At 32.6% G+C, this 16,470-nt stretch overlaps 1 protein-coding gene across 2 annotated transcripts in view; it reads left to right on the top strand.

Moving 5' to 3' along the window:
- Positions 1–16,470, top strand: part of LOC105321354 (anaphase-promoting complex subunit 1) — a 101,142-nt gene that overhangs the window by 64,963 nt on the left and 19,709 nt on the right. For both annotated transcript variants that reach the window (XM_066086812.1, XM_066086811.1), the window contains exons 38-44: positions 1,161–1,239; positions 1,351–1,425; positions 1,677–1,750; positions 12,162–12,252; positions 12,668–12,781; positions 14,578–14,726; positions 15,196–15,282. In XM_066086812.1, coding sequence (XP_065942884.1) covers positions 1,161–1,239; positions 1,351–1,425; positions 1,677–1,750; positions 12,162–12,252; positions 12,668–12,781; positions 14,578–14,726; positions 15,196–15,282 — 669 coding nt within the window. The remainder of the gene's footprint in view (positions 1–1,160; positions 1,240–1,350; positions 1,426–1,676; positions 1,751–12,161; positions 12,253–12,667; positions 12,782–14,577; positions 14,727–15,195; positions 15,283–16,470) is intronic.

Genomic DNA, 16,470 nt, shown 5'->3' with positions numbered 1-16,470 from the left:
TGAAGTAGTAGAGAAATATATTATATACCTCATGCCTTTAAGGCCAAACATCTTTACTGGGTGGTAAATCTCCGGTGAGGGTGGGGCTTATTTTATAGTGGTATGAAAGCCTCTGGAGCTTGCAGTCTACCTGCGGTCATGAATACTGCTAATCTGTATGCACAGGGAGAAAATTAATACACAGGAAATAAATGATTAGTCATAATTGGCCTTAGTTGGAATATGTTATTGTTCTAAATGTCCATATGAAGCAATTTTTACACAGAAATTAATCCAATTGTACGTTCTACATTGAGATAAATGCAGTAAATTCTGTTTAAAGAATATAGCTCAGTATATTTTGTTTAGCACTTGACATTGTTAAATGTAGTTAAAGTATCTCACTCCTCACGTTTTGGTTTCATTGTTCATTATAGACATGTATTTTAATTAGATATGATTTTATCAATTTAATCCACACAGAAAGATCATTATTTCATAATAACACAACTTTCATAAGGAAATCCATTTTAATTCAAATTTGGGGTAGAACTATTTTCTTATGTGGAGAGGATTTTTAGACAGAAACAAGCAATTTCATGAATTTTCAATATACTTTTCTTTTTAGCTCACCTGAGCTAAAAGCTCAAGTGAGTTTTTCTGATCAAAAATTGTCAGCTAGTTGTCGTTGTTGTAAACTTTTCATATTTTCATCTTCTCCACAACCACTGGGCAGATTTCAACCAAACTTGACACAAAGCATCACTTAGTAAAGGGGATTCAAATTTGTTCAAAGGGCCACACCCTCTTTAAAGATGAGATAATTTAGAATTATTGAAAATTTGTTGGTATTTTCAAAAATCTTCTTCGTAAAAACTTTTTTACACAGAGTTTCCTGAATTTATGACAATTCAGCAGTTACAGACACCACTATACAATCAGTATCTAGGTTTTGACAATCATATTGCGACAGCTAAGTACCTTAGTAAGCTATTTTCAGTAACTAGTACTTTCCGTCCAAACACAGCTAGGTGTAGGCAAAATAATGGGAAAAGGCGCTATACATCTTTGTACTTAAAAATATCTGTAAATTATTGTATAAACTAGTTTACTAATGCCAATGTTTAAATTAACAAAAAGCCTAATATTTAATGTTCTTTTGTCTTCGTTTTCCCTAATAGTGCTGTCATAGATTGGTTGAGAGTACCAGATACACAGTTTATGTTGGACCAAGTTCGACCGGATTTCCTCATGCTTAGGGTTTGTTTATTTCCTACTAAACAAGTAATTAAAAAAAATGGCAATTAACTTGATTATCTTGAAAAATCTACTGTATTTTATTAATGAATATAATTATTTGAATGTTTACAGACAATATCAAGAGGATTGGTTTCATGGGATTTTGTTGTTCCAAGCTTTGAATGGATTAAATCTATGATTCCGCAGGTAACAAGCACTACCTCTTAAATCATAGATAATGTAATAGTATATACAATAGTTTTATATTGCAAGCATCTCAAAATTAATGTTGTACAAAGAAAATGCATTCTTATTTCTTATATACACTATTTTTTTGTGCTATTGTGTTTGCAATATATAGAAGTGATGCTATTTAAAATAGATTTTTTTAGTATTGGTGTATTTCAAGCTGTAACTAACTTTATATTGAAGTCAATTTCTATTTTGTGTGTATACAGATACTGCAGGAAAAGGCTTTTGAAAGAAAACAAGGGGAGGAAGATGATGTAATGATTGATTATGAAACAATGAGGTTTGTATACTATGATTAAAGCTGGCCGGGGTAAGCTGTAGGTCATATTAGTTCTTCTGATCAAAAGTTGCCCTGACGTGACATTGTGTCCATCGTTATCTGCAACATTTTAAACTTCCTCTCTGGAATCACTCGTCAAACTTGGGGAAAAAGCATCCTTATATAGGCAAAGAGGTTTAAAACGTTCTTATGACATATTGGTAATTTAAAAATAGTCGTTTATGCTTAGGGAAAACACTTGTCATGTGCTTAGATTACAATCTCATTAAAAACCCCACATGGTTTTAATAAATTCACAGCTTGATGATCATCCCAAAGTTATAGATATAATACTGTTAGAATTGTCAGACTGTTGATCTTGATTGCTAAACACTAATTGTTGTGGCTCTATGTATTATTACCTATTAGGGTTTGTTACTGACTGTTTACAGAAATTTGTATTATAATTATAATTAGGGCCCCGCAAGGATTTGCGGGTGCCCTATAGTAATCACTCTGTCCATCCGTCCTTCTGTCCGTCCATCTGTCACTCTTCTGTCCACAAATTTCCTGCTTTTTTCTAATAACTTTTTTTATGGTTGCCCAATCAAGTTCAAAGAACTAGGTACGGTATATGCCAAAAATGGCCCTATCTCTAAATCAAACGATATTTTACTAATAGGTAGACATTAATATGTAACTTCATTAAATAGAACAGTTTTGATAATTTCTTCATAATTTTTGTGTGTGCCACTGCTCAAATAGTGTGTCATTTTAGTCACGTTATAATGACGTCGCATTTAGCATCGTAACGTTATACACGTAAGCAATGAAATTCATATGAATCACATTATAATTATAACTTTAAATAAGACGGTAAGTTGTATGACGGCCATTATTATATACACATAATTATTAACATATCTATTTACAGTAAATAAAAAGTCCAATATCTCGTGTGTTTCTGGAAAGTTCAAATTATAGTGCTCCATATTTAAATCAATGTTAACACATCTGCCTTTACAATTACGTTACATCATTTATACATTCTCTTTTGAAATGGTTGATATTTAAAAAAAAAATAATGATAAATATTGTAAATTATTAAAGTCTTTAACAATTAAACATAATCTGAATTATTTCCTTATTTCAATTTGCATCCAAACTAGTTTCGTTAGGATTTAGGCTCGCAGTGCAGTTTAAAAATGCCAAATCGGGATTTTCTTGAAAAGGTGACAGCTTGTTTTTGTTATTGGGTGTTTGCGTCTTCGCATTCTCTAGCATCAACGATGAGTTTTGTTTGAGATATGCATGCCTAAAATCGTTGGGTATAAATGCATTTATGCAATCCGTTTGTCTTTTTTCATTTTTTTTCATCTTGCACTTTTCGCTCATATTCAGAATGTTTGTGTCCCCTGTAATGAGACATGGAAAAAGAAAATAAAAAAGCGTCGCCGTAATCGATTTACTTAAACGTTTTATTTATTTATTTTTGTTTTTGTGTTGTTATTTCCGAAACGCAAACAAAGTTGCAATCAGTAATTACCGTTGATATTTCTATATAATTTAAATCAACACTTACCTGCGGGAACCTTCTTTTTCATTACACGTGTTTTAAAAACATTGGGATTTTGTATAAAAAAAAAAAAAAATAAATAAATTGAAAAATACATTTGCATGCAGATTTACATGTACCTAGCCTTTCGGGTTATTAACAACCAAACCTGAAATTAAATTCAGTGGCTAAATACTGTTTATTATACCTTCATGTTACATTTGTAAATACTTAAATCTGTATAGTTTAGACGCAGTTGATAATCCACTCTATTACCCTCAGCGTTAGCAACACATTTGGCAACGGGTAACACAACAAATTGTTACATGCGCACAAGTTCGCCGTAGAATTCATGTCATTTCTATTATAAAAGTAGTAAAATTTTCTCTAAAACTAAGACTATCAGTAAATTAAAATTAAAAGTGCCTGTTTGGGAGGGTAACAGACTATCAGTTGAAACTGACACCCCTCGAACACCATTGTCAACCTCCCTTTACGTTGACAATAGTTTTCTCGGACGTCAATTTTCACTGTTACTCTCACAAACAGGCACTTTTTGTATAATGTTCCTAATGAAACTCGAGGAATTAATTTTAGCGTAAAACCCCAAGAAGCACATATCGCAGGTTTTAAAATATCGCTTTTAATTTTCGGACAGATGTAAACTAATTGAAACTATGATTAAAGTTTGGTGTTCGCGATTTTATATTCTCGCGATTTGATTCAAAACAGTTGAGTTGCGGAATGAAGTACTCGTGTAAAATAAGGAATATACAGTATGTGACACAAAATGTAAGGGAAAACGGTCCAAAACATACTCTTGATTTATAAAAGTAGTATATTCAGTTCATTTATTCAATGAATTAATTGTATCGAACTTTAATAGCATGCAGATTGGTCGGTTATAACAGCGAGTACATAGCATGAAGAATCATAACGAAAGACATACATATAGCTTACCCTTTTTATAACATTTACCGTTATCAAAACTATATAAAGACATAATTACAGACATTTGTTCTTTATTCAAGAGAATAATATATAGTTTCATGTATTTAGAATGAGTTTAAATATTTTCTTTCTTTATTACTTACATGTGATGTATAATTTTTACTGCACGCCGTATAATATTTTAGGTATCATTTGTTCTAAGAAAGAAACAAACTATTGCATTAGTTTTTTTGATAAATGATAGTCATTTTACTCTCAAATGTGCAATACATTGATATGAAATATTTTTAAATCTTTATAATTAACCATAAATAATGCACACTGTGGTTTAATCAATCCATCCAACTAAACAGTTTCGATCTACGTGTTTCACCTGTCAATCAAATCAGTCTGCGAGCTCCACCATGTGCTCTTCCATTTTCGTTCAATTGTTTTTCATTTCAAGAAAAATGCGTCTAACAATGACGACGTATTTTGTAGTATTTGTGATGTTTGAGGTCATGATTGTACTGCCTCTGTGAAGTTTAATTCTTACTTACACTACGTTGTTTGAAAGAAAAACTCTCTCTCTCTCTCTCTCTCTCTCTCTCTCTCTCTCTCTCTCTCTCTCATGTTTGTATGCCTGTACAAACAATACAGAAGTTATAAAGTCTTCTTTGCAGTGATTTTATTTATTTTAAATACTAATGGTAAGTATAACGCTTTCAACACATGAGTATACGTTTGTAGACTATCATCGGCTTCATCGGTACAAATATTATTTTTACAGCGCACATACAAGAACATAAAGTACATGTAAATGAAACTGTGCTTGCAAAAAATTATATTCACTGATGCAGAAAAATAGTAAAACTGACAAAAAAGAAAATATTTGACTAAAAACGTACGTCGTGATCGCGGCAAGGTGTGAATGTCAGACCGTAGGCCTATAGGACCTTTATATGATTATCATCAATTACTTGTCAGCTGAATTAATTTAAGCATTAAAGATGTGTCGTGTAAACTTATTAAAAATATTTTATTGTATATCACAGTCTACATCAGCAACCTATTGTTTGATGAAGTCGGGAGTCCACTCACAATGTCGAGTAAAAAAAAATCGCTAAGCCTAATTTCTTTCACTTACGACCCGCCTTATTAAAAGAATGTGACGTCATGTAAACAAACTTGTTCTGTAAATGCGTTTGAAATGCTTCAAATGAAATTTACTGATATTTTCTGAGTGAATGGATCATTCACCGAACATTTCTATAAAAATACGGGACTTATTGTTGAAGTAATGATGTTTTTTTGTGCTGTGTAAAGAAATAGGAATATTATGCGGTGGAAAAAAGTGCTACTTTGTTACCGAAGCTAAGGCCTTTCGAGAGTTCAAGCTCTCGATAGTGAAGTATGGCGATTAGCGAATATATATCTTGTTTTTAATCATTTGTCATATCGAAGAATCGTTTCAAGAAGCTCAAAGTATGTAGTGTGAATGAGGAAAATTATACAAAACTTACAAGTGCGGGGAAAACAAAAGGAAAACATCAGTCAACAGTATACGGTAGGCCGAAAAAATGATCACGTCCTATATATTCATTATCATGATAATAATTTATCAGAAATTATTAAAGATATCATTTTTTGTAATGAAAGTTACTGAAGATAAATTCATCTTATCTTGTCTGATTGTCGTCATCGATAATTGATTATACGGCGTATATAACCGCATCTGCCCGACTGAAACCACCACTAAAACTCGTCACAAAACGGGAAATTTAACTATCAGCGCAGGCCTCGAGCAAAATGTAATTATGTTTAAATCTTTTCTCTTTTTAATTATATTTCAATGAATCATGTTTCGTTTTGCTCGAGGCCTGCGCTCTATATACATTTTCAAATTTTATAGTAAAAATTGCCTGGAATATGTTAATTTCCGGTAAACATCGTGCATCTAGCGGATGCTGGTGTTGCTTAGCAACGCTTTGAACAATTATTTTTACGGATTTATAGCTTACACTTGACATTATATTCGTAATTATGCATTTATTTACTTTTCATAAACAACTTGAAAAATGTTGGAATTTTAGGCATTTATACCATTTCAACCGTACCTAGTTCTTTGGTATGGTAGTTCAGTAGGCAGAAATACATATTTTGATGCTAAGTTTGGTTCTCTATGTCTTCTGGTTTGGAGCTGGGGTGGTGGGGTAGATTCCTAACTATGCATAAGAATGAATGGGCAAAGAGAGATAACTGCTGAGAATGAATGGGCAAAGAGAGATAACTGCTGAGAATGTTACCATTGTATACATGGAAGGCTGTGCAATATTTGTCCTTTGGGATTAATTAACCTTCCACAGGAAGAAAATCCTAAGCTTTATCTTTATCTGTCACATTGAGATTAATTACTGCACTGCCTGTGTCTGCAAATGAACTTTGTTTTGAAGTTAAGGTCAATTTTGAATGATGTGTAGTATTGTGTACATTCTTTGAAATATGGATTTAAAATATAATGTTCATATTTTATTTTGGTTAAAATACCGTACACAATGATTTATGATAATTTTATTGAATTCTAAAATCAAGATACATATTAAGATATCCTTTTTCACTATTTCATTTTTTGATTATTTATTTCATTTTTTTCTGCCTTAATGCTGTAAATTTTAACAGGTAATCGGATAATAACCCCATTCTGTCATTTCTGAAAAACAAAAATCTTATTGTAAATTTAGAAGAAAAGGATGAGAGAGCAGAACAATTAATCCCCTGGGATTAATTATCTTGCCTGCTGCAGAAAATTTAGAGGCTTATCTCTATCTGTCATATCAAGATTAATGAATACCTTTGTCTGCACTGATGTTTGTTCTGAAGCAAATCAATTAACTCTCATTCCATGAGCTGCACCCTAATATTTTTACCCCTCAGTTTAAAGGATGGTATTTGATAAAGAATATATTTCATTCTAGTCCAAATACTTATATTCTGTAAAATAAAAAAATATATATGAATTACAATAAATTAAAAAAATTTTTTTTATTAGATATCAGTTTATTGATTTTTTTTTTTTTGAGGCGCATCGCTATCAGCGATGTAGCCTCATTGCTGTCAGCCCGCTTCTCTCGGGTTATATACAAGCGGCGTCATAGAACTCAAGTATCAATGCGCCATTGAAAATATAGTGCCGTTCTGATTGTTACGTATTTTCAACCAGGAACATATATTCAGTACGCGTTTTAAAAATATCAACAAATCATTACAACAGAGATCTCCTTTACACATTGAAAAACACATCAACATCAATTAAAGAACAAAACAAAGATTAATACGCAGGTGAGATAGACTGGCAATGCCTGCAATGTATGATAGGGACCGAGGACCAGTCAACCGATGAGATAATTTGGATAACAACAGTTCGTTCTTCAATTTAAAAGCGGTGACGTTAATTGTTTGAATATCGGAGGTAAAAGAATGTAATAATTTCGTATATAAAATCTTTATATTAAAATGAGAATAAGTGGCTGTCTTCCTATAGCTAGGAACAAATTTCGTATTTTAATATTATCACTTGATAAAACGAATAAGACGATTTCCAACTGAATGAGGAAAAGCGCGCCACCTTCCTCATGTAGAATGGCGATATTTAACAACTTGTAGTGATGTTTTTAATTAGCTACCCTTAGCTGCAATAATGTAGCCCTCTCCGATTTTTTTTTTATATCTGATTTTTACTGGAGAGGTCTACAATTCCATAGGATCTCCGTAACGGTGCAAAATTAATTTTTTAATGCGACTGACTTCGGTCTAAAAAAATCGATTTTATATTTGACTTCCTTAAGATAAAAAGATTCTTTAATTCAGGTTGAACAAACTAACCGTATATAATTCAAAACCAGATAAAACAAATCAGCATGTTAACCAGTCGTTTCACCAGTTTTTCAGCAGCCATAACAGTTCTCGTGTGAATGTCAGTGTAGATAATCGATCTTGCCTCCTTCTATCACTCAAACATCATTTAAGGAAATGGTATATAATAGAAATTCATATCTACCGTGTTAATTATGTTTATAATAGGGAAATTCTTATATTCAGTTCAAGATCCGCTCCTGAATTCTCATTGGCTGATAATACCGGTCAAGGTCAGTAAACATGGCGGACAAATTCAACTTATGTTGTTGACATACACGAAAAATAACCGATATATGGACTATACTTGATATTTTTGATTAATTTTTGCCATAGACATCTACAATGTTTGAGTTCAGGTAAGAAATGCAAATGTTATTGTCATTTATATACGATTTGAGACGAAATCGTTGTGGGAGTGAAGCACACTTGCACCATTACGGAGATCCTATGGAGTTGTAGCCCTCTCCAAAATAAAAAAAATCGGGAGAGGGCTCCATTATTACAGCTAATCTACCCTCAATGCGATGCGCCACTCAGGCCTTCAGGCCTTTGATTTTCTTTTTTAATGGATGTTTTGGTGTTGTTGTTGTTTTTGGTTGCTATGTTTCTATTAAAGGAAACTTAAGAATAGTACCTGAAAATGTTCCTTCTGTAAGCCCTGATTAAATTCAATAAATGGATGAGAGCAGGATAATTAATCCCCTGAGATTAATTGCCTGTTTCAGAAAATCTAAGGTCTGTCTTTGTCTGTTATATGTATTACCGTACACATGTGTCTGCAAGTGATGTTTGTTTGAAGTTGAGGCAAAGCCTAGGTATCATTGCATTGGTATCAATTCTTTGTTTTTTTAACAAATTTTATTTCATCCCATGTTAACCCCCTTTATACCGTGGATATGACTCATTGGATATTTTTTTGATATCCCACAGTTGTGACTTTACAATGGGATTTGCGTAGGCATAATGAAGTAAAATAATGTGGAGTTTTATAAACAGTGTAAACATTGATTGTGGTGTATACAACATGGGATAAATAGAATCTCATATGATTTGTAGTATAATATGATTTTTATCCAACTTGTGTGTTTTATCCCCTCACTAAGGCTCAAGAAAAAAACATTTTAATTGTTGGGTTAAAATCATATCCAACTACAAATAACGAGATCCTATATATTCCAGTTCTTTACATCTTCTGCCGGGCATTTATTTTTCATCATTGTTAATATAAAGAGGATGGAATTCAAAGTTTTTTTCACTTCTCTATATTAATGGTCATAGCAGAGCCCTTCCTGACTGGTCAGTTTTCTAGTTATTAATTATTATAAATTTGTAATAATACAATATAATGTAATGTAAATGTAATATAATGTAATGTAATGTAATATGTTTGAAAGGATAATACTAAGTTTTTGATCTGATTCAAAGCAGTTATTTAATCTCACGATTTTGAATATGACAGTTAAAATATGACACTAAATTGTCCATATGCTTCCTTAACACCCCTGAGTTCTGACTATGTATGATAGGGACCGAGGACCAGTCAACCGATGAGATAATTTGGATAACAACAGTTCGTTCTTCAATTTAAAAGCGGTGACGTTAATTGTTTGAATATCGGAGGTAAAAGAATGTAATAATTTCGTATATAAAATCTTTATATTAAAATGAGAATAAGTGGCTGTCTTCCTATAGCTAGGAACAAATTTCGTATTTTAATATTATCACTTGATAAAACGAATAAGACGATTTCCAACTGAATGAGGAAAAGCGCGCCACCTTCCTCATGTAGAATGGCGATATTTAACAACTTGTAGTGATGTTTTTAATTAGCTACCCTTAGCTGCAATAATGTAGCCCTCTCCGATTTTTTTTTTATATCTGATTTTTACTGGAGAGGTCTACAATTCCATAGGATCTCCGTAACGGTGCAAAATTAATTTTTTAATGCGACTGACTTCGGTCTAAAAAAATCGAATTTATATTTGACTTCCTTAAGATAAAAAGATTCTTTAATTCAGGTTGAACAAACTAACCGTATATAATTCAAAACCAGATAAAACAAATCAGCATGTTAACCAGTCGTTTCACCAGTTTTTCAGCAGCCATAACAGTTCTCGTGTGAATGTCAGTGTAGATAATCGATCTTGCCTCCTTCTATCACTCAAACATCATTTAAGGAAATGGTATATAATAGAAATTCATATCTACCGTGTTAATTATGTTTATAATAGGGAAATTCTTATATTCAGTTCAAGATCCGCTCCTGAATTCTCATTGGCTGATAATACCGGTCAAGGTCAGTAAACATGGCGGACAAATTCAACTTATGTTGTTGACATACACGAAAAATAACCGATATATGGACTATACTTGATATTTTTGATTAATTTTTGCCATAGACATCTACAATGTTTGAGTTCAGGTAAGAAATGCAAATGTTATTGTCATTTATATACGATTTGAGACGAAATCGTTGTGGGAGTGAAGCACACTTGCACCATTACGGAGATCCTATGGAGTTGTAGCCCTCTCCAAAATAAAAAAAATCGGGAGAGGGCTCCATTATTACAGCTAATCTACCCTCAATGCGATGCGCCACTCAGGCCTTCAGGCCTTTGATTTTCTTTTTTAATGGATGTTTTGGTGTTGTTGTTGTTTTTAGTTGCTATGTTTCTATTAAAGGAAACTTAAGAATAGTACCTGAAAATGTTCCTTCTGTAAGCCCTGATTAAATTCAATAAATGGATGAGAGCAGGATAATTAATCCCCTGAGATTAATTGCCTGTTTCAGAAAATCTAAGGTCTGTCTTTGTCTGTTATATGTATTACCGTACACATGTGTCTGCAAGTGATGTTTGTTTGAAGTTGAGGCAAAGCCTAGGTATCATTGCATTGGTTTTTTAACAAATTTTATTTCATCCCATGTTAACCCCCTTTATACCGTGGATATGACTCATTGGATATTTTTTTGATATCCCACAGTTGTGACTTTACAATGGGATTTGCGTAGGCATAATGAAGTAAAATAATGTGGAGTTTTATAAACAGTGTAAACATTGATTGTGGTGTATAAAACATGGGATAAATAGAATCTCATATGATTTGTAGTATAATATGATTTTTATCCAACTTGTGTGTTTTATCCCCTCACTAAGGCTCAAGAAAAAAACATTTTAATTGTTGGGTTAAAATCATATCCAACTACAAATAACGAGATCCTATATATTCCAGTTCTTTACATCTTCTGCCGGGCATTTATTTTTCATCATTGTTAATATAAAGAGGATGGAATTCAAAGTTTTTTTCACTTCTCTATATTAATGGTCATAGCAGAGCCCTTCCTGACTGGTCAGTTTTCTAGTTATTAATTATTATAAATTTGTAATAATACAATATAATGTAATGTAAATGTAATATAATGTAATGTAATGTAATATGTTTGAAAGGATAATACTAAGTTTTTGATCTGATTCAAAGCAGTTATTTAATCTCACGATTTTGAATATAACAGTTAAAATATGACACTAAATTGCCCATATGCTTCCTTAACACCCCTGAGTTCTGACTACTTTTGTGTGGCTGCAGTACTCATGGTACATGTACATGCAATATCAGAACAATGGCTTGAGAAGTAAGAGGTGAAAAAACACATCATACAGTTTTTGTTTTCAAATGCTTTTAGATTTAGTAATGAGATCATCCACAAGAGCAATACATTTATGTCATAATTTTATTCCTTGACTTTCTCTTTATTCAGTGGACATTTTGCCTGACTTTTCTTGACATGTTTTGTAGGATATGTATAATTTATGATTGATAGCAAATTATGATAAAGTGTCTTATTTGTTACAAAATCAATTTTTCCCTATTCTAAAAAAGATAACAATTATATTGATAACTATCTTTGAACTTTCAAATCAAATTTCAGAAACTTTATTGATATATGAAATCATACAAATTTTTGTGAAGCATTACACTAATTGAAACAAGCATCCAGGTCAATGAATTTGAGTTTTGTTTGTTTTTTTTTAGTCAAAGTTATTGCAATGTGGTGGCTGGAGGCTGTTTGGTTATTGGACTAAAATTTGCAGGAACAGCCAATCAGATGGCTTTTGGAACACTGGTAAATGTTATTTTATTGGGTATTTTAGCTCGCCTGAGCTGATGGCCCAAGAGAATTTTTTTTTCTAGTACATACAGTCATCATAGAATGTATCTAAGTTTTCACATTTTCATGTTCTATTAGTCCAACAAGCAATTTCAACACCAAATTTGACAATAAAGTATCCTTGTGTTGTTTAAAATCTGTTAAGTTAGTTGAACCAGCAGAATTTACTTTGAAAAACACGGAGAAAAGGTCTGTAGAAATTGAGAGTGCCTATGATCAAAGGGTGTGCAGTGACCTATCTTATATATTATTTTTCTGTAAAAACTTTGTTGATGTGAAAATACTTCTATCATAATTCTGTCATAGTTGTGTTGTATAATAATTCATTTGGTTGTAGTATATGTTTTACATTGCTGTGCTGTAATTACAGATGAAGAGCATAAAGCTTGCTTTGACAATAATGTCCAGTCAATCTCATGTGGAGCAGACAGGGAGAGGTGTGCTAGAGAACTGTATGGTCACTATTCTCCTCTCACTAGCTATGGTTAGTACAAGTTTACATCAACTCACCTATATTACTCATTCATTATACTCTTATCCCCACAAATAAAGTCCCGAACACTGCCAAATATTTCTGTTCTAGCACTAGGGCTAGATTTATTAAATTTTTGGTGCAGAAATGCACCCAATGGAATAAAAAAACAGGCCATCAAATCACAGAACTTTTTATTTTACTTCGTCTATAACAAATGAACTTTTCTGATCAATTTTTGTGTTGTGTTCATAAACTTTTTACATTTTTCGATTCTTTTTGATAGCCACTGGGCCAGTTTCAAGCAAACTTCTTAGCACAAAGGTTTACTGGGTGTAGGGGATTCAAGTTTGTTAAAATGAAGGGCATGCCCTCTCTCAAGGAGAGAAAATTAGGAATCATTGAAAATTAGTTGGTAATTAATAATAAAATCTTCTCAATTACCATTTGGCTAAAGTGCCAGGTAATGGGGATTCCAGTTTATTCAAATTAAAATCGCCAGGGAAAGAGTAAGGCCATAATGATTTGGGGTGGGGGGGGGGGGGTTCAAATTTTTACGCAGGAGTATATAGAGACAAATCTGTAAAAATCTCATGAGATAATTAAAAATTGTATCATTGAAAATTTGTTGGTATTTCTGAAAATCTTCTGAAAAACCATTTGGCCAGAAAAGCTGAAACTCTCATTCTCAGGGTGGATTCAAATTCGTTCAAATCATGATCCCTGAGGGTAGGGTGGGGCCACAATTGGGGGGGGGGTCAAATTTTTACATAGGAATATATAGAGTAAATCTTCAAAAGTTTTCCTCTCTGAAACTGATTGGGCAGAAAAGCTGTAACTTGTGTGGAAGCATCCTCAGGTAGAGTAGATTCAAGATTGTTCAAATCATGATCCCCAGTGGAAGGGTTGGGCCACAACGGGGGTGCGTCAAATAATTACATAGGGATATATAAAGAGGAAAATCTTTAAAAATCATCTTCTAAAACATGATTTCCATAGGAAAGCTGTAACTTTAGTCAGTTTATATAGTGTAGAAAAAAATTGTCAAATTCATAATCTTTGGGAGTATTGTTGGGCCACATGGTGGTGGGTTCCAATTTTACAAAGGAAAACATTTGAATTATTCACAGTAACCCAAATTTTATTTAATTATATGCAAGCATTTTGACATACTGTTGATTCTTTGTAATTGTGTAGACTTTGGCCCCTGGACATTTCTTCACAAGGTGTTAAAAGTTTTATGTAGGGTTATAATCCATATATAAATAGTTGGTGAAATAATCCTGTTACAAAGGGGTCAATGATAAAACATAAGAATATGCAGTGGAATTTTTTTTTATATATGATGTATTTTGCCACATTGTTCAGATATTTTGTATATGACACCATGAAGATGATTTTAATATGTCTATTGTTGCTCAGGTGAGCGATGTGGCCAATGGGCCTCTTGTCTTTATTATTAAAAAAAAAATTTTTAATAGTATAAGTTTGTATTTGATGCCATTGTTAATTCCAATGAAAAATTATAGAGGGAAAAGTGATTTATATGCAATTTGCACTTTCAGTGCAGAAAGGTGATATTAAATACACCGAAGTGCCAAAAGAAACATAAACCCTAAAATTTTAATTATAATTTTAGTTAGGCTTTGAGTGTTTAAAAATACTCTAGAAAAAAGCTTTCGATCGCAGGATCCAACATCCTAAAGATAAAGTGCATTTTACTGAAAAGATGGTTAAATTTAGTTGGACCTTATATAAATGTAGTTTACCGCTGGTATACTCTCTCTATGTTTTTTTTTACAATTTAGGTAATGGCAGGCTCTGGGAATCTCGAGGTCCTGCGACTTTGTCGTATGTTGCGTGCACGAATCGGACCACCACACAATATCTTTGTGACCTACGGTTCTCATATGGCAATCAGCATGTCTGTTGGATTACTTTTCCTTGGTGGTGGCAGGTAAAAATTAATAGAACAAAGAATATTTTCTTTAAAGGTATTGAGAACAGATCTGACATTCTCTCTTAGTTCGAAAGAAACTGTTCTAGTAACAAGATTTTTCTCATGTAAATGAAGATACATGTATATACATGTATAAAGTTATGCAGGACATTACAGGTGAATCTCGATAACTCGAACTTCAGGGGACATTGATAAAATTTCAAGAGATCAATGGTTAGAAAAATTGAAAGTATTGTTTAAAATCCTCAAAGTTTAAATTCATCAAGTATTTATTCATCCTGCAGGATAGTCTAACATGAATTCATTCTTATTTCCAGCCACTTCATTTCTGAATAAAAAATACAGATAAAAAATATATCCATTTTGCAATTGTGTCCCAAAATTTACAACCTTCTTTAGCCCTGCTGTATCATGAAACTTTTATATAGATCTCTTTTGAAATTTGTCTCTGTTTTCAATTTAACAGATATTCACTCAGTACAACTCCAGAAGCTATTGGAATAATGTTATGTGCATTTTTCCCAAAGTTTCCTTTCCACAGTAATGACAACAGGTACTGTATTATACTATTTGTTAAAGCTGCTTGGTCTGGGTTTTTGACAATAACAATTTCAAATAATTTTCCATACAAATCAATTATCTTAAAAGTAATAGACTTTCAGAGTGACCTTTTTACAGCAGCAGCTGTGCCAGGTCTGAACCAAAAAATGCACCTCCATTTCATGAATTTGAGTTAGAACGCAGTTTTTGTGAAACAAGATCTGGTCGCCAAACTTCCCCTGCTTTTCTCCATATGTACACTCTTTCATCATGGCCAACCATCATCTTACTTTCATCAGAATAAATAATTTCTCTCCAATTTTTTTCAACAGGTCCTCTCCACTTTTCCCTGACACTACAAGAGCTGGGGTTTTTTTCTGTTTACTTCTTTTATCACCAACTTTTTACTCTTCGTTTAAAACCATTTTCATGTAAAACTGTGTTTTTAACAGGGTTTTCCATCGGAAAAATCCGGTTATTAAAATGGTGAAAATGGCGGCTGCCAAAAGGGTACCCTCATTGTACGGATAACTCCTCCTACAGTTTTCAAGATAGGAAGTTGTTCTTTTGCAGATCAATTGTACATATATCAGAGGTGTGCATATTGCTAGAATTTTGATTTCCGATAATTTATGGAAAAAAAATACCAGCTTTTGAACTTATTCATTTTTTGGCAAAATATATATTGCATATAGGGTACCCTTTCACCTTATCCATTTCACTGGATTCGGGTTGACATGGATTATGGATACAGTTCACATAAAAGAAAACCCGGTTTGCTGTCACATTGACAGCTTTTCACTTGTTGGCAACTGGATTTGTATAATTTTGTTATCCCCTCGCGCATCGCTACTGTGCGTGTGTGTGTTCGTATGTGTGTATGTATGTGAGTATGTATGTATGTGTGTGTGTGCACTCCATTTCAGTTTTCTAGTAAATTAATAAAAAACCTTCCAATAGAATTTCCTCAACCTTTGCACAAATATGCCTCATTGTAAAAGATTAAAACAAATGCAATGTCATATTAATTGGTCAAATTTTTATGCAAAAAACTTGGATAAAATTACACCATTGTAAAGGGGGGGGGGGCATACATTATGACAAAATTCGTTCAAAACTAAAAAATATTTATCATAGATTGCACACTTCTGTAAAATAACAAATAAAAAATGCATGTGCCTTACCAAACCAATAATACTAT

Source organism: Magallana gigas, chromosome 6 (assembly GCF_963853765.1).
Source record: "Magallana gigas chromosome 6, xbMagGiga1.1, whole genome shotgun sequence".
NCBI classification, from domain to species: Eukaryota; Metazoa; Mollusca; class Bivalvia; order Ostreida; family Ostreidae; genus Magallana; species Magallana gigas.
Note: the sequence above shows the minus strand (reverse complement) of the source record. Positions and strands in the feature narration are given on the sequence as shown.